The 20001-nt window shown below is 46.4% G+C and overlaps 1 protein-coding gene across 2 annotated transcripts in view; it reads left to right on the top strand.

The window, feature by feature from the left end:
- Positions 1-20001, top strand: part of LOC124035798 (protein FAM189A1-like) — a 145917-nt gene that overhangs the window by 99972 nt on the left and 25944 nt on the right. For both annotated transcript variants that reach the window (XM_046349543.1, XM_046349542.1), the window contains exons 3-4: positions 11851-11961; positions 17405-17536. In XM_046349543.1, coding sequence (XP_046205499.1) covers positions 11851-11961; positions 17405-17536 — 243 coding nt within the window. The remainder of the gene's footprint in view (positions 1-11850; positions 11962-17404; positions 17537-20001) is intronic.

The following is a 20001-nucleotide window of genomic DNA, read 5'->3' as shown; positions in this document are numbered from 1 at the left end:
TGTTAGAGAAAAAGGAAGAACACAACAACATTTCTCCAATCTCTCTCTGGGCTGAGATAATTGAAAATAAATGATGTCTTGTCGTGGCAGTGCTGCAGACTAAATAGTCATTTGTGCTGCAGAGCAGAAGACTCAGAGAGTTGCGCTCCTATACCTCCACCTCGGTCTAACGGCTCCATCCGGCTCCGACAAAATGACCCAGTACCCCCAGCTCATCTCTCCAGTCCCAAGGTTTCCAGTCCCCAGAAGTCCCACCCCAACAGGCCCTGGCACGTGTCAACAGGTTGTTATTTGACCCCCAGTTAGAGGCCATTGTTTTTACACTGTGTGCCTTTTCTGGTTTATTTACCTTCCCATAAACCCCCTCCCTCAGGTCAAGGGTCAGGGGGAAGGACATCTCAGGCCGTCTGTTGGGGAGCAGGACCCTGTTTAGACTGGGCCTCTCTGCCTGACCCACAGCCTGGCTCTACACTCATACACACAGAGGAACACAAGCAGCTGCCTTTGGGTAGACGAGAGCATCCTCGCTGCCACTACTACACATGTATATTTATCATTTTCCAAGGTTACATCTTTCAAGGGTAATGTTCTTCATTATATAGTTGGTAGCAGCAGTGCCCCTGTGCCTGTATGGCAATCTAGCAACATAGCTAGCTGTTATGACAAAGCTACTTTTTGTTGTTGCGTCAACACTCGTTTTTGAGGACTTCATAGGACCCTGTCTGTGTGCCATTGTGGCTAATGAGCTTGTCGGTCTGAAGAGTTACTGGGGTCAAATGACAGCCTGGTGGGCTGCAGTGTTACTGGGGTCAGAGACAGACAGCCTGGTGGGCTACAGTGTTACTGGGGTCAGAGACAGACAGGTCTGGTGGGCTACAGTGTTACTGGGGTCAGAGACAGACAGCCTGGTGGGCTACAGTGTTACTGGGGTCAGAGACAGACAGGTCTGGTGGGCTACAGTGTTACTGGGGTCAGAGACAGACAGGCCTGGTGGGCTGCAGTGTTACTGGGGTCAGAGACAGACAGGCCTGGTGGGCTGCAGTGTTACTGGGGTCAGAGACAGACAGGTCTGGTGGGCTACAGTGTTACTGGGGTCAGAGACAGACAGGCCTGGTGGGCTACAGTGTTACTGGGGTCAGAGACAGACAGGTCTGGTGGGCTACAGTGTTACTGGGGTCAGAGACAGACAGGTCTGGTGGGCTGCAGTGTTACTGGGGTCAGAGACAGATAGGTCTGGTGGGCTGCAGTGTTACTGGGGTCAGAGACAGACAGGTCTGGTGGGCTGCAGTGTTACTGGGGACAGAGACAGACAGGTCTGGTGGGCTGCAGTGTTACTGGGGTCAGAGACAGACAGGTCTGGTGGGCTGCAGTGTTACTGGGGTCAGAGACAGACAGGTCTGGTGGGCTGCAGTGTTACTGGGGTCAGAGACAGACAGGCCTGGTGGGCTGCAGTGTTACTGGGGTCAGAGACAGACAGGTCTGGTGGGCTGCAGTGTTACTGGGGTCAGAGACAGACAGGCCTGGTGGGCTGCAGTGTTACTGGGGTCAGAGACAGACAGGTCTGGTGGGCTACAGTGTTACTGGGGTCAGAGACAGACAGGTCTGGTGGGCTACAGTGTTACTGGGGTCAGAGACAGACGTGTCACCTATTGAATACTAATGCTTCATCAACACTTCTACATTTGACTGAGCTGGACCCTGCTATAGGGTGACAGGGGGTTGCATGGGGCCGCATGGCTTTCAACATGACAACAACAGAAATCTCGACCAAAAATCCCCAATACGACTCATTCCCCTGCAGATTCACAGATTAGAAACCATATTTATGGTTTTGTTTTTCGGTTTGTGACATAGACAGAGGAGGAGATTTGTAAAGTGGAAAGATATTAACGGTGTTTGTCCACATTAAAGCCATTCTTCATGCAGCGTTACCAGCAACATGTAGGTCCTAGCCAGTGAAGCCAACGCTGCTCTCTCTAAGCACCCTTCAGTTTTCAAAAGCTCTTCAAAAACATCCCAGTTCTACTGTCTGACTGCTCTCCTCAACCCTCCACACACTAGCTGTCTATTAGTTCATTATGGAAGTGTAGGCATACTGACGATTTGTACTAAACTACTAATTGAGTATTATTCAGATTATTTGATGTGTTTTACTTAGTTATTGTTTCATGGTTTTATTATTCAGATTATTTGATGTGTTTTACTTAGTTATTGTTTCATGGTTTTATTATTCAGATTATTTGATGTGTTTTACTTAGTTATTGTTTCATGGTTAAAGTTGGTTAGACCTGCAGTCCGTTGCATGACTCTGCAGCTTGCAGACAGTCTTCTCATCGTTCCCTCATTCTGCCTCTGTGTGACTAGTCTGACTGACTCAAACTTCCAGTCATATAGTATTTCAACTGCACATGTCCCCTGTGGGTGGTCATACCATACTACACATCAGGGAAATGACTGTATGTATGAATGATTAGAGCCCTGATGGAAGAAGTCCATGCCTGAGCCTGTTTTCCATCCCCTGTCCACTGATATCAGAAAACAAAATGGTGGTGATATATTGGCGAGTGTTTAATGGTGACTGTGACACGCGGTGTAAATCTCCTCAGTCCCTCAGTGGCATGAAGAGTTGGGGTCCAGGAAGTAAAATGAATTGGAATTTCAGTGTACTTCCTGAATTGACTGAATAGAAAATGTAATTGAGAAATGTAATTCTTCTATTGTGGGCCTCTAATAACCCTCCTACATTTAAAATGTGGATTGACCAGATTGTTGACTTTCTTCCTCTTGAAAAGTCGCTCTGGATAAGAGCGTCTGCTAAATGACTTAAATGTAAATGTAAATGAAAAGCTCACTTATGACCTCCACAAGAGACAGCCCAAGTTTGATAGACTCTGGTCTCCACTACTCAACTATATTTCAAACTGGACAGAGTGAACGGGGTGACGGGAAATGCGCAGATACATGTTGTGTAAGGTACTGTAAAATCTAAAAACGAATTATTTCCCCGTCGTCTCAGCGAATGCTTGAAATAGCTGATAAGAACCTTGATAGTGCTGCTGCAAGTGTTATCTGTTTTTTTGTGTGTTTTTATTGTAATTTAGTTTTTGAGTATGTGTGCGTATGTGTGTGTCAAATCAAATCAAATCGACTCAAATCAAATGTTATTTGTCACATACACATGGTTAGCAGATGTTAATGCGAGTGTAGCGAAATGCTTGTGATTCTAGTTCCGACAATGCAGTAATAACCAACAAGTAATTTAACTAACAATTCCAAAACTACTGTCTTATACACAGTGTAAGGGGATAAAGAATATGTACATAAGGATATATGAATGAGTGATGGTACAGAGCAGCATAGGCAAGATACAGTAGATGGTATCGAGTACAGTATATACATATGAGATGAGTATGTAAACAAAGTGGCATAGTTAAAGTGGCTAGTGATACATGTATTACATAAGGATGCAGTCGATGATATAGAGTACGGTATATACGTATGCATATGAGATGAATAATGTAGGGTAAGTAACATTATATAAGGTAGCATTGTTTAAAGTGGCTAGTGATATATTTACATCATTTCCCATCAATTCCCATTATTAAAGTGGCTGGAGTTGAGTCAGTGTCAGTGTCAGTGTCAGTGTCAGTGTCAGTGTGTGTGTGTGTGTGTGTGTGTGTGTGTGTGTGTGTGTGTGTGTGTGTGTGTGTGTGTGTGTGTGTGTGTGTGTGTGTGTGTGTGTGTGTGTGTGTGTGTGTGTGTGTGTGTGTGTGTGTGTGTGTGTGTGTGTGTGTGTGTGTGTACATATGTATGTATGCATATATATATGCACCAAGGAAAATATATAGATTAAGAAAAATAAATACTTTTATTTGACTTTATCATTCATTTTAATTGTATTTTTATTTTTTGACTTTTTCATTTTTTTAAAGCCTGTCACATCTGTGAATGTGGAATGTGTTTTGTTGGTTGATTGAAAAACAAGAAAACTTAATAAAACTTTAAATTGAAAAAAAATAAAGATGATGAACACTCTTTAAAAAAAAAAGGAAAAAAAAGAAAATGTAATTGACCCTAACTCTGATGGCATGCCCTAGCACTGTCTGTCAGTCTGTCAATCAGTCTGTGTGTCATGCTGGGGTCATGGTGGTGAACGATAATTAATGAGTGTCTGTTAAACAGTGAAATGTGATCCCAAATTAGAACACAGAGCCAATGTGGAGGCACACATTGTCATTAGCCCAGGAGACAGGTGTGTGTGTTGAATATGGTATCCTCTAAAAGGACAGCCATTCAGCCAGGTTTGCTATAAGGCACAGACGATAAACTCAGCTATTAATGAGATTTACTGCAGACACTTACCTGCCTGCCTTCTCGTCGGTGCTGAATCAAATGAATGGAAAGCAATAAAAAGGAAGATAATGGAAACAAAGATGGGAAATAAATGAACAGAAACAAATAAAAACAAATAGAAAATCATAGAATAGAATAGAATAGAATAGAATAGAATGCTGGTTTTGCTCGTCTCAGATTTGACCTGTGACTTTGTCAGAACATCCTTGGTGAGTCGGATTTAATATTGAAAGGGAATTTGTGAGTTCCACCACAATCTAAACAGTAGACACACATTGTAACGACATATTTCATATGAATGTGTAAATATATGATTGTTTTATGGAAATGTCCCTCACACTAAGGGGCATTTTCCCCCCAGTGGGAATTGCCACTGAGAGAGCAGCAGAAAACCTGGTGAGATTGAGCAGTTCATTTGATTGGCTGTGTTCAGCTGGCGATGAGGCGAACACTCAAGAGGTGCCCGTTAATAGGCGTTTTACGACTGATGTTGGAGGAACGGTCTCTCTGCTCAATCTCTGCCTTACAAAATAGTCATTGTCATAGCCTCGTTCTATTCTCAGTCAAGCGATAATATGTTTTTACACAAAATAATAAAACTGTCAGTTCTCAGCTTGCTGCCTGTTTCCTTTAATGTCAGTGATGAGACATTTGAAGCAAGGGAAGGAGTGTTGTACTCTGAAGTTGTTGACCGTCACAGTCTCTCTGAAGGTGAACATGTAAAGCAGTCTGTCTTTTCTTACCATATGGCAGTTTAGTAACACACACACACACACACACACACACACACACACACACACACACACACACACACACACACACACACACACACACACACACACACACACACACACACACACACACACACACACATTCAGTGATGTGACAATCCAAGGTTAATTAACATATCAACATGGAAATACAGGTGCACTTTATGATCCGTGTTTAAACACCCTCATGCACGTTTCAAGCTAGAAATGAAAAGCGCATAAGAGTACACATACACATACAGGGGCAGAGAGTACACATACACATACAGGGGCAGAGAGTACACATATACATACAGGGGCAGAGAGTACACATACACATACAGGGGCAGAGAGTACACATACACATACAGGGGCAGAGAGTACACATACACATACAGGGGCAGAGAGTACACATACACATACAGGGGCAGAGAGTACACATACACATACAGGGGCAGAGAGTACACATACACATACAGGGGCAGAGAGTACACATACACATACAGGGGCAGAGAGTACACATACACATACAGGGGCAGAGAGTACACATACACATACAGGGGCAGAGTAGTACACATACAGGGGCAGGGCGTACACATATACAGGGGCAGGGAGTACACATACACATACAGGGGCAGAGAGTACACATATACATACAGGGGCAGAGAGTACACATACACATACAGGGGCAGAGAGTACACATACATATACAGGGGCAGAGAGTACACATACACATACAGGGGCAGAGAGTACACATACACATACAGGGGCAGAGAGTACACATATACATACAGAGGCAGAGAGTACACATACACATACAGGGGCAGAGAGTACACATATACATACAGGGGCAGAGAGTACACATATACATACAGGGGCAGAGAGTACACGTATACATACAGGGGCAGAGAGTACACGTATACATACAGGGGCAGAGAGTACACATACACATACAGGGGCAGAGAGTACACGTATACATACAGGGGCAGAGAGTACACATACACATACAGGGGCAGAGAGTACACATATACATACAGGGGCAGAGAGTACACATACACATACAGGGGCAGAGAGTACACATACAGGGGCAGAGAGTACACATACACATACAGGGGCAGAGAGTACACATACACATACAGGGGCAGAGAGTACACATACACATACAGGGGCAGAGAGTACACATACACATACAGGGGCAGAGAGTACACATACACATACAGGGGCAGAGAGTACACATACACATACAGGGGCAGAGAGTACACATACAGGGGCAGAGAGTACACATACACATACAGGGGCAGAGAGTACACATACACATACAGGGGCAGAGAGTACACATACACATACAGGGGCAGAGAGTACACATACACATACAGGGGCAGAGAGTACACATACACATACAGGGGCAGAGAGTACACATACACATACAGGGGCAGAGAGTACACATACACATACAGGGGCAGAGAGTACACATACACATACAGGGGCAGAGAGTACACATACACATACAGGGGCAGAGAGTACACATACACATACAGGGGCAGAGAGTACACATACACATACAGGGGCAGAGAGTGCACATACACATACAGGGGCAGGGAGTACACATATACAGGGGCAGAGTAGTACACATACACATACAGGGGCAGAGAGTACACATACACATACAGGGGCAGGGAGTACACATACACATACAGGGGCAGGGAGTACACATATACAGGGGCAGAGTAGTACACATACAGGGGCAGGGAGTACACATATACAGGGGCAGAGTAGTACACATACACATACAGGGGCAGAGAGTACACATATACATACAGGGGCAGAGAGTACACGTATACATACAGGGGCAGAGAGTACACGTATACATACAGGGGTAGAGAGTATACATATACATACAGGGGCAGAGAGTACACATATAAATACAGGGGCAGAGAGTACACATATACAGGGGCAGAGTAGTACACATACACATACAGGGGCAGAGAGTACACATATACATACAGGGGCAGAGAGTACACATACATATACAGGGGCAGAGAGTACACATACACATAAAGGGGCAGAGAGTACACATACACATAAAGGGGCAGAGAGTACACATACACATACAGGGGCAGAGAGTACACATATACATACAGGGGCAGAGAGTACACATACACATACAGGGGCAGAGAGTACACATATACATACAGGGGCAGAGAGTACACATACACATACAGGGGCAGGGAGTACACATACACATACAGGGGCAGGGAGTACACATATACAGGGGCAGAGTAGTACACATACAGGGGCAGAGTAGTACACATACACATACAGGGGCAGGGAGTACACATATACAGGGGCAGAGTAGTACACATACACATACAGGGGCAGGGAGTACACATACAGGGGCAGGGAGTACACATATACAGGGGCAGAGTAGTACACATACACATACAGGGGCAGAGAGTACACATATACATACAGGGGCAGAGAGTACACGTATACATACAGGGGCAGAGAGTACACATATACATACAGGGGCAGAGTAGTACACATACAGGGGCAGGGAGTACACATATACAGGGGCAGAGTAGTACACATACACATACAGGGGCAGAGAGTACACATATACATACAGGGGCAGAGAGTACACGTATACATACAGGGGCAGAGAGTACACATATACATACAGGGGCAGAGAGTACACCTATACATACAGGGGCAGAGAGTACACATATACATACAGGGGCAGAGAGTACACATATACATACAGGGGCAGAGAGTACACATATACATACAGGGGCAGAGAGTACACGTATACATACATTTACATTACATTTACATTTAAGTCATTTAGCAGACGCTCTTATCCAGAGCGACTTACAAATTGGTGCATTCACCTTATGACATCCAGTGGAACAGTCACTTTACAATAGTGCATCTAAAACTTAAGGGGGGGTGAGAGGGATTACTTATCCTATCCTAGGTATTCCTTAAAGAGGTGGGGTTTCAGGTGTCTCCGGAAGGTGGTGATTGACTCCGCTGTCCTGGCGTCGTGAGGGAGTTTGTTCCACCATTGGGGGGCCAGGGCAGCGAACAGTTTTGACTGGGCTGAGCGGGAGCTGTACTTCCTCAGTGGTAGGGAGGTGAGCAGGCCAGAGGTGGATGAACGCAGTGCCCTTGTTTGGGTGTAGGGCCTGATCAGAGCAGGGGCAGAGAGTACACATATACATACAGGGGCAGAGAGTACACGTATACGTACAGGGGCAGAGAGTACACATACAGGGGCAGAGAGTACACGTATACATACAGGGGCAGAGAGTCCACATACACATACATGGGCAGAGAGTACACATATACATACAGGGGCAGAGAGTACACATACACATACAGGGGCAGAGAGTGCACATATACATACAGGGGCAGAGAGTACACGTATACATACAGGGGCAGAGAGTACACATACACATACAGGGGCAGAGAGTACACGTATACATACAGGGGCAGAGAGTACACATACACATACAGGGGCAGAGAGTACACGTATACATACAGGGGCAGAGAGTACACATATACATACAGGGGCAGAGAGTACACATATACATACAGGGGCAGAGAGTACACGTATACATACAGGGGCAGAGAGTACACATATACATACAGGGGCAGAGAGTACACATATACAGGGGCAGAGAGTACACATATACATACAGGGGCAGAGATTACACATATACATACAGGGGCAGAGAGTACATGTATACGTACAGGGGCAGAGAGTACACATATACATACAGGGGCAGAGAGTACACGTATACATACAGGGGCAGAGAGTACACGTATACATACAGGGGCAGAGAGTACACGTATACATACAGGGGCAGAGAATACACGTATACATACAGGGGCAGAGAGTACACGTATACATACAGGGGCAGAGAGTACACACTTACATACAGGGGCAGAGAGTACACGTATACATACAGGGGCAGAGAGTACACATATACATACAGGGGCAGAGAGTACACATATACATACAGGGGCAGAGAGTAGACGTATACATACAGGGACAGAGAGTACACGTATATATACAGGGGCAGAGAGTACACATATATATACAGGGGCAGATTAATTAAGCCTAGTCCTGGACCAAAAAAATACCTCAATGGACATTCTCCATTGAAAATACTTTTCCAGGATTTGTCTGTGTCTGTGAAACCGCACCATGGACACACAAATATTCAATAAATGTTCTTTCTCTGATCTTCTGATCTAACTCTTCAAACTGTTTTCTTCATCCCTCCTCATCTTTTAGTTTTTAATTAAAAGATTTGTAGCAGCTGAATTGAGTCTTAAAGACCTGAGTCTTAAAGACCTGAATCTTAAAGTCCAACTGAAACCACCATCTCTCTATCCGTCTCAACCCCATATTGGCTATTATGTCACGGTTCTCATTGAAAAGACATGGAGTTAATTGGATATTTCTACTGACAACCAGCTACTGTCAGTGTCATGCCAGTGTCATCCAGTGTGTTATTGTACTCCGGGCATTTCCTCCAAGGGCACACAGCCAGGGAATAATGCCTGGAGTAGTGTGTTTCTCCACTGATTTCGTGGTCTACCTCCATCGAACCGTACCGATCAACCTTTCATTTCTACAATTTCCTGGCATGGTCAAAAGCACTTAAACGTATCTCTCCATCTGTTTACCCCATCTCTCCCTCTGTCCCTCCTCGTTCCCTCGCTCCCTCTCCTCCACTTCACCTCTCCATCTGTACTTGTGTCTGTTAGTCAACCTCTTTTTCAGTAAATGTGTCTTGTCCCTCCCTCCCTCCCACCCCCAGGCTGGGCTGGTGTCCCATGTGTCCCTCCCACCCCCCACCCCCAGGCTGGGCTGGTGTCCCCTATGACCCCCCACCAGCCACCCCCAGGCTGGGCTGGTGTCCCCTGTGTCCCTCCCACCAGCCACCCCCAGGCTGGGCTGGTGTCCCCTTGTCCCTCCCACCTCCCACCCCTAGGCTGGGCTGGTGTCCCCTATGACCCTCCCACCAGCCACCCCCAGGCTGGGCTGGTGTCCCCTGTGTCCCTCCCACCAGCCACCCCCAGGCTGGGCTGGTGTCCCCTTGTCCCTCCCACCTCCCACCCCCAGGCTGGGCTGGTGTCCCCTATGACCCTCCCACCAGCCACCCCCAGGCTGGGCTGGTGTCCCCTGTGTCCCTCCCTCCTCCCACCCCCAGGCTGGTCTGGTGTCCCCTGTGTCCCTCCCTCCTCCCTCCTCCCACCCCCAGGCTGGGCTGGTGTCCCATGTGTCCCTCCCACCCCCAGGCTGGGCTGGTGTCCCCTCTGTCCCTCCCTCCTCCCACCCCCCACCCCCCACCCCCAGGCTGGTCTGGTGTCCCCTGTGTCCCTCCCTCCTCCCTCCTCCCACCCCCAGGCTGGGCTGGTGTTCCCTTGTGTCCCTCCCTCCTCCCACCTTCCACACCCACGCTGGGCTGGTGTTCCTCCCTCCTCCCACCACCCACCCCCAGGCTGGGCTGGTGTCCCCTGTGTCCCTCCCTCCTCCCTCCTCCCACCCCCATGCTGGGCTGGTGTCCCCTGTGTCCCTCCCTCCTCCCTCCTCCCATCCCCATGCTGGGCTGGTGTGCCCTGTGTCCCTCCCTCCTCCCACCCCCAGGCTGGGCTGGTGTCCCTCCCTCCTCCCACCCCCCAACACCAGGCTGGGCTGGTGTCCCCTGTGTCCCTCCCTCCTCCCTCCTCCCTCCTCCCACCCCCAGGCTGGGCTGGTGTCCCCTGTGTCCCTCCCTCCTGGCCCTCCAGTCTGGGTTAATGCTGGGGGCAGCACCAGGACCAGGACCGGGGCTGTAAATCAAACAGGCTACAGTATGTGTGGACGAAGGCCAGGGCTGATATACAGGACACTGCTCTGCCTTGTAATCTACTGGCGGAGGCCTCTGACTGCTTTAAACCCATTCTATTACACTTGAACTGTAATTTAAAGGAGCCCAAATGTTCACTCTATTTCTCCTCACAGGATGTATTTCCTGGGACTGTCGGCTATGAAATAATGATAATTGTTTTTAATGGGAGACTAGAGGGGGAACATGGAGGTAGCTACTGTGGTGACAGTGCAGAGAGGGGGGAAATTGCCACAGAAGAGATATATCAGGCTGTTGGGAAGCAGTAGTGTTGATTGGAGTTGGGCTGAGAAATTAGGAGGAGATTGGTTCCTCTACCTGACCATCCATCATCAGGGCTTTAGGTCTTCAGGTGACACTGGATACGAAAGGCATTGTGAGAAAATATATATGGTATCAAGGACAGTCCTGTAACTAACTATAAGGGACAATGTTACTGGTAGCAATGTAACGAATTGGTCTGTCAAATGTCAATATGTATGCGTGGTGTTTGTGCTCTTAACCTCTGAGCAGATGGGTTAGCCATGTGTTAGAATAAGTTTATCGTAGATGGACTTAATTCGTTTGAGAAAAAGGGTTATTGATTTCTGTGATAATCTGCTGCCTTTTCCTCCCCCTGATGACTCAATGTAATCAGTCAATCAGTCAATATTGATTGGTGAAGCCTTTCCTCTCACTGTAGCCGTGCATAAAATAACACATTACTGCCTACCACAAGACAGCATGCACATTAAATCAACTGGTGAATCTCTGTTCATTCCCTAGAGGAATAACCCATGTTATGGCTGTATTGTGTTGGTCAACTGTTGCTCTATAAATCCCACCATCTCTATTCCGTCTCTCAATAGATCACCTTCTTCATGCTGCTGTCGGCGGTGTGTGTGATGCTCAACCTGGCTGGCTCCATCCTGTCCTGCCAGAACGCTCAGTTGGTCAACTCCCTGGAGGACTGTCAGCTGGTGAGAGACCAGTGCCCTGCCCCTCTACCCCCTCTGTCCCCCCTGCATGTGCCCTATCTCTCCCATCTACAGGGGCCAGTACTGGTTCCCTATCTCTCCCATCTACAGGGGCCAGTACTGGTTCCCTATCTCTCCCATCTACAGGGGCCAGTACTGGTTCCCTATCTCTCCCATCTACAGGGGCCAGTACTGGTTCCCTATCTCTCCCATCTACAGGGGCCAGTACTGGTTCCCTATCTCTCCCATCTACAGGGGCCAGTACTGGTTCCCTATCTCTCCCATCTACAGGGGCCAGTACTGGTGCCCTATCTCTCCCCATCTACAGGGGCCAGTACTGGTTCCCTATCTCACCCATCTACAGGGGCCAGTACTGGTTCCCTATCTCTCCCATCTACAGGGGCCAGTACTGGTTCCCTATCTCTCCCATCTACAGGGGCCAGTACTGGTTCCCCCATATCTCTCCCCCATCTACAGGGGCCAGTACTGGTTCCCTATCTCTCCCATCTACAGGGGCCAGTACTGGTTCCCTATCTCTCCCATCTACAGGGGCCAGTACTGGTGCCCTATCTCTCCCATCTACAGGGGCCAGTACTGGTGCCCTATCTCTCCCATCTACAGGGGCCAGTACTGGTTCCCTTTTGTTAAAGGAATTTCATTCCTATATGTTCGTCAACCAATTCAATTAAAACACTCTGCCATTTCTAAGAATTGGTAAGATACTTATTTGCATAAAATGGACAGAAACCAGTCTCAAAAACAATCAATAGCGTTTATTCTCGAGAGTACTGATCATAGTACAATTTACATCAGGTTATATACTAAAAATGACATCATAGGTTTTAAAATGTCCTTCCTCCACTCCGATACAATGGCAGTACAGTTCACAAGCCTTCCCACATTGTCTACCACCTGTTAAATAATCTACTACTAGCCCAAGGTCTCTCCCCTCCATGGGTAGAGACAGGATGTCCTGTAAGGAACACAGTATTCCAGCCGGTCTGACGATAATTCCATTCGTTTCTAACAAGGAACAGACAGTCCTTGTTCTAATTCTTGATTATAAATACACACATTATATTCAGTACTATGATTATAATAAGAGTCATACATCCATACAGTAACATAGTAGTATACTGTTTAGTTATAGTTTTAAGCTAAATGTATACATAATTTAGTCATTATTCATCAAAATCCCATAACACCTATCTCTCCCATCTACAGGGGCCAGTACTGGTTCCCTATCTCTCCCATCTACAGAGACCAGTACTGGTTCCCTATCTCTCCCATCTACAGGGGCCAGTACTGGTTCCCTATCTCTCCCATCTACAGGGGCCAGTACTGGTTCCTTATCTCTCCCTCCTACAGGGGCCAGTACTGGTTCCCTATCTCTCCCATCTTAACAGGGGCCGGTGGATGCAGTGGGGCCCCTGTTCATATGAAGGAGGTGTGGCACCTGGTGTTGAAAGGCCCTAGCCTGTCTGGGATCTGTCAGTCTCACACACCAGTTTAATCAGTCTGCAGAGCCCCGCCCCACCCGCCCAGCTCACAGTGAAAATGAATCTTAACACCAGCCACTCCCACGTCCTTCTTAATATTAGGGCTCAGTGCCGTCTGTCTGTCTGATTACCCACTGGAGCTCATAGTTTAATTATTAAGAAAAACATAATAATCCGCCGTCTGGGGAGAGTGAGTGCTTTCAATTTGTCTGCTGTCGGCGGCAGGCTTCATTTCTGGTCCCGATGTCAGCTGGCATGGCAGAACGTATGTGTCAGGATCAGGCTTGGGAAGGAGTTGCGAATCTACAGACTCATGACAAGAGTAAAGTTCCTAGATCAACTATGCTGTTAGGGCCATAGAAAATCACAGTTCTCAAAGTCCTCTAAGAGGGCCTTCTCTGTAAAAGAAAAGACTGAAATCCATACATTCTGGACCCATTTAATTAGTGTTTAATAAACTATAAATAATGAATAGTTTTGGGGGGATTAAAAATGGAAGCAAATATTTGAATACAGTACTTCTCTACATTGCTCCAGCTCTGAATAGCGCAATGTGCTTGTATACTGTGTATTGTGTGTGCTGAATGGATGGCTATGAAGGGATTACTTATAGCAGAACAACAGCTCAAGCCCCTAGCCTGCCTATTCGGTTCTGTGACCACTGTGTTGTGTGGGGTTGTATCAGCACTGCAGTCAGCGGCGGCTCCACAGGATATCATGCATTCCCTTATCCAGAATATGGCCCGTTGTACCATCTCTCTCCCCAGCTTCAGTGTGCCCCAGCACCAAGCACAGACAAACCCAGTAGCACAGACCCAGTAGCACAGACAGACCCAGTAACACAGACAGACCCAGTAGCACAGACAGACCAAGTAACACAGACACAGACCTAGTAGCACAGACAGACCCAGTAACACAGACAGACCCAGTAACACAGATAGACCCAGTAGCAGGGGAAGCAAAGACAACTAGGCTCTAATTATATTGATTCTTTGCCAAAAAATGAATGTGAATTCTTATCACTTTAGAACATTGCAAATAACACAAATCTGTCAAGCAGAAAGGATAAGAGGAAAGCGAATCATCATAGTAGTTAAACTGAGGATGGTTCTCCTCACATGACTGCTGTTGGTAATTGCACTGAGGATCTGCTATTCTAGCCACATTAATCACATGGGAATTCTAATTTAGTTGGTCTAATCAATTAAACATTCTGGCATTGTTTGCTGGCTTTGCAGTGGATACATAAACACTGCTAGGCTTTATTGAATTCATTTCCATTCCTTATGCAGTAATAAGAGAGCGTGAATAAGTAAGGACTAACTATTATTCCATCCAGGCTCCTGAGGTGACCTTTCTCCAGGTAGCTGTAATTCACCTGTTTACTTGGGTATTTCATCACCATCAACAGCCAATGTCATATTCAACTGCCTCCATCTTGCATAGTGAATACATCAAAATAATCTATACATTAAAAGTCCATAAATGTCATATTGAGCTGTTGACTCAACTTGAAACCTATCTTTGTAAATGGTATTATTCCTGGTGTGACGTAATAGTTTACTGGACCTGGTCACACAGAGAGTGTGTCATCAGTTTTAGCATGGCACCACTCCCCTCCCTGTGACACACTGCCTAAGCCCTCTCCTTGAATCGTGTTTTACTTATGCCCAATGTAGCTTGGCGTGGCATTACATCTCAAGACGTTTGTCAGCATGTTTTACGTCCGCCATCAACACTAGGGACGGGTGACACGAGTTGTGATGTTGGGTGTTGGGCCCATAGAAGGGAGGTTCTGGGAAGAGGAGCGATCTGCAGAGTGGACTTCTTTCTCAGGGACTTCGTTGTAAATATCCTTTGCTATTCTGATGTTATTGTTTTTAAATATGGGATTTAACCTGTATGTATTGTGATTGCTGCAAAATGAATTGCATCATTGGGGACAGTGAGGTTTTCTGAATCTGAACGTGATGGAGGGATGAGGGAGGATGTGACAGGCATCACTAGTGCCCTGCACATGATGTACACTAAAATCCCCGTCAGAACTGCTGGCCTACCTGATAGAGTTCCAAGGTATGGCGAGGAAAAGGCAGTAGCATTCCCTGGGCATTCCCTGGGCATTCTCTGGGCATTCTCTGGGCATTCCCTGGGCATTCTCTGGGCATTCCCTGGGCATTCTCTGGGCATTCTCTGGCCATTCTCTGGCCATTCTCTGGGCATTCTCTGGGCATTCCCTGGGCATTCCCTGGGCATTCCCTGGGCATTCTCTGGGCATTCTCTGGCCATTCTCTGGCCATTCTCTGGCCATTCTCTGGGCATTCTCTGGGCATTCCCTGGGCATTCCCTGGGCATTCCCTGGGCATTCCCTGGGCTTAGGTGAGGTGCAGAATCTGTTCAGAAGGCATAACTAGTTTAGAAGGCATCCCACATTTTTGGCAAGGATCAACCTCTTTTATGCAGTTTCTTTCTGAGTAGAAATAGATTTGTCAACGCTTCTGGAACGGAAAGCAGGAACCAGAGCAGAGCAGGTGTTTGTGTGTGTGTGAACTGGAAGGCTTTGCTCCGTTGGTGGAGGTGGTTCTAATGAAAAACCACTTGTCTTGGATGCATGATGGGTCCTATGTGGACTGCTCATGTGACTAAGGCTGGTGGATTACCACTCCGGTTGTGTCTAGTGACATCAGACGTCCAGCTCACTGTTTCATGCGCCGTTTCACACCCAAAACATCGAAATCTGCAGAGGTAGAGAGCTTGTCATACACTACACCATTAAATGAAAGCAATGCATGAATGGAATTGCAAAATGGAAACAACACTGCAATGGCTGTGCTGCTCTGCTGACTTAGATATTCTGATCTAATTGTTCATTCATATGGCACTGGCATACTGCAAGACCCCCCTGTGTGTCCATCTAGTCATCATGTACACCACATCATCCATCAACACGAGTCTACTTCCTCCAAGGATCTCCACAGTGTGAGAGAGAGCGAGAGAGAGAGCGAAAGAGAGAGAGAAGAGAGAGAGAGAGCATAGTGAGAGAGAGAGAGCATAGAGAGATAGCAGGAGAGAGATAGTGAGAGCAGGAGCGAGATTTGCCCTGTAGAGCTTGTGTTGCTCATAGTGTGTTGAGTATAGAGCCAGACTACAACAATGGTCCAGAGATCTGTCATTTTCACCAGCAGGACACCACTACTGCTGACTGAGTGATTAGCATACAAGACTAAATGCCTCTTCCCTGTTCCCTTTACTACTGTACATGGCTCCTTGGAGACCATACATACTATGACTGAAATATTAATGGACTTCACTCCTCCATGCAATTAACCCATGATGGGTAGGTTCAGGTCCCGCCTCCTTACAATCTGGGTCACATAGTTAGTCGTTGTAGCAGCACCTCAAGATCCTCCCCCTGTTAACTCTGCTTTACAACTCACAGTGTTAATCATCCTCCTCCACTGTAGATTCCTCCGTTGTCATGTTAGAGACCGACACTCTTAGAAAAAATGGTTCTTCGGCTGGCCGCATAGGAGAACCCTTTTTGGTTCCAGGGAGAACCCTCTGTGGAAATGGTACGACATGGAACCCAAAAGGATTCTACCAGGAACCAAAAAGTGTTCTTCAAAGGGTTCTCCTATGAGCACACCCGAAGAAGCTTTTTAGGTTTTAGATAGCACCTTATTCTGGCAAGGAAAGTATCAGAGCGGGCAGAGACAGAGGTGCAAGTCTGATCTCCATCATAGAGAAGCATTAAGATTCTGCTTTATGCAAAGGGAGGAATAGAAGACACAGGGCTAAGATGTGTTATAACATTATCAAGTATGGGAAACAGTACAGTGAGTTCTCATTGATATCCAATAGCCCCTTTGATATCCAATAGCCCCTGTCCTTTCTCTCCCCCAGATCAAGTTTGACAGTCATGGTGTGTGTGTGTCCTTTCTCTCCCCCAGATCAAGTTTGACAGTGACGGTGTGTGTGTGTGCTGTGAACTGCAGCACCAGAGCTCCAGCTGCAACAACCTAGGAGAGACGCTCAAACTGAACCCACTGAGCGACTGCGACACCATACGCCAACACCTCAAGGTGGGTGGACGTGAGAGAGAGTGTGTGTGTGCGCGTGCGTGTGTGTGAATAGACAGTTATGTATATGTTACAGCATTTCTTCTTTTGATGTGTAGTCTATAGCCTCATTCTATGGAAATTAGTCCTATTATGTTATGTTGTTTATATAACTTGATCCTCCGAAACTCTTCAAGCTGAAATATTCTCCTACTCTGTACTGGTATTCCTCTTTGTAATGAATAACAAGTCATGGGAGCTTAGCTGATACACAGACAATGTAAAACACAAGTGGAAACTTAGGCTCGTAATAGAACAGGAAATTGAGAATGGCAACTGCATTTGTCTTCTAATCCACGCATAGCTCTTAGTCATATTAATTGCATGGTCTGTCAGCTTGGCTTTGCCAGTTCGTTCAGATCATGATCTCTGGAGACGATATAAACTGAAAAGCCTTCTGTCGGCATGGTGATCTATATGCCACTACATCTTTATTGGGTTACAGTGTTCCAATGCTTTTCATTTCATGCCACTGATTGATTAGAAGACATTGATAACTGAATAAAAGTCCCTTTAAAATGAAGCATGGGTATGAAAGAGGAAAGATCCAACCCTGTTAGTCATCATGATCATAGACCATTAAAAAGATGTCAGAATGGACACTATAAAACTGTATTATGTGCTAAGGAAGTCAGACCGGGTGAGTTATGTCAGATGGCACATAAAGCAATGGCCATCGCGGCTCTCCATTATCCTCTGTCTAGATATTACTATTATGTAATACTGCTGCTGTCTGCCGAAACGTCCCTCCAATACACAGCCTAGATTGAAAAATTATACTTTACACGTCAGTTGCATGCATAGAATGTATGTCACCACTTTGCCGTATTAATGTAGTTCACAGTTAACTACCCATTTCAAACCAGAACAAGTATAACCAGAACAATTGTTTTCTGTAAAAAAATAGAACAGGTTCATATCCCCATAGATATTTTAATATTTACACCCCAAAGTATTGGTTTCATTCACAGTGCTTCCAATCACATGTTCCTCTTCCTGAATTGTTCTTGTCATTGCCCAAAGCCATGAGTAATGAGTGTGGAAAGAGGATTCAGTTAATTTGTGGATTCCTGAGTGAAGGCGGGGTGTGTAACCTTGGCAGTGGAGCTCCTGACCCCAGCCTGACCCCAGCCTGGCTCACGGTAAGCAGGCAGGGCTGTTGTGTTCAGGGAGGTTCAACTCTGTATGAACACCTTATTAACAGCTTCCTTCAAGGTATTGTTACAGTTGCTACCTTGACATGATTTACCATGTCAATATGCAAATGTTAGTCGCCAGGGAAAACACACACAAGTAATATTTCTACTCACATCTGCGAGGCAGATGTATACAACACAGCTGCAACACAAATGTGCTGTCTGTGTTTTAGGATCGCCCAAAACCAATGAAAATGGAACAATAATATGTAGTTGTATTTTTGGTTTAGAAAGATGTGATTTATAGTGTGTTGCCACGGCCCAAATGCATGTGTTCATTTCTTTCACAGACCTATTTTTCCTGCATTGGTTTTCCTCATTTCCTTGGTAGGAAAAGGCAGAGCTTTAATTACAAGATACGTTGTGTACAGTATACATTTTTCAATGATTCTCAATCCAATAAAATACAGGCAATACAGGGGCCTCCCGAGTGGTGCAGCGGTCTAAGGCACTGCATTTCAGTGCTTGAGGTGTCACTACAGACCCAGGTTAGTTTCCAGGCTGTGTCACAACCGGCCGTGACCGGGAGTCCAATAAGGCGGCGCACAATTGGCGCAGCGTCGCCCCGGGTTTAGGGAGGGTTTGGCTTTATGTGGCTAATCGCGCTGTGGCGACTTCGGTCTTCAGTTGAACGGTGTTTCCACCGACACATTGGTGCGGATGGATTACGGTTTAAGCTGGTGGATGTTAAGGAGTGAGGTTTGGTGGGTCCTGTTTCGGAGGACACATGACTCGACCTTCACCTCTCCCGGGCCTTTTGGGCAGCGATGGATATCAAAACAAATCAAATGTATTTATATAGCCCTTCGTACATCAGCTGATATCTCAAAGTGCTGTACAGAAACCCAGCCTAAAACCCCAAACAGCAAGCAATGCAGGTGTAGAAGCACGTTGGCTAGGAAAAACTCCCTAGAAAGACCAAAACCTAGGAAGAAACCTAGAGAGGAACCAGGCTATGAGGGGTGGCCAGTCCTCTTCTGGCTGTGCCGGGTGGAGATTATAACAGAACGTGGCCAAGATGTTCAAATGTTCATAAATGACCAGCATCGTCAAATAATAGGTCTAGGACAGGTAGCACGTCCAGTGAACAGATCAGGATTCCATAGCCATAGACTACACTCAATCATTTGACCCACTGAAGAGATGAGTCTTCAGTAAAGACTTAAAGGTTGAGACCGAGTTTGCGTCTCTCACATGGGAAAGGAGACCATTCCATAAAAATGGAGCTCTATA

Source organism: Oncorhynchus gorbuscha, linkage group LG05, assembly GCF_021184085.1.
Source record: "Oncorhynchus gorbuscha isolate QuinsamMale2020 ecotype Even-year linkage group LG05, OgorEven_v1.0, whole genome shotgun sequence".
Lineage (NCBI taxonomy): Eukaryota > Metazoa > Chordata > Actinopteri > Salmoniformes > Salmonidae > Oncorhynchus > Oncorhynchus gorbuscha.
The sequence above is the reverse complement of the archived record's forward strand: the minus strand, read 5'-3'. Positions and strand labels throughout refer to the sequence as shown.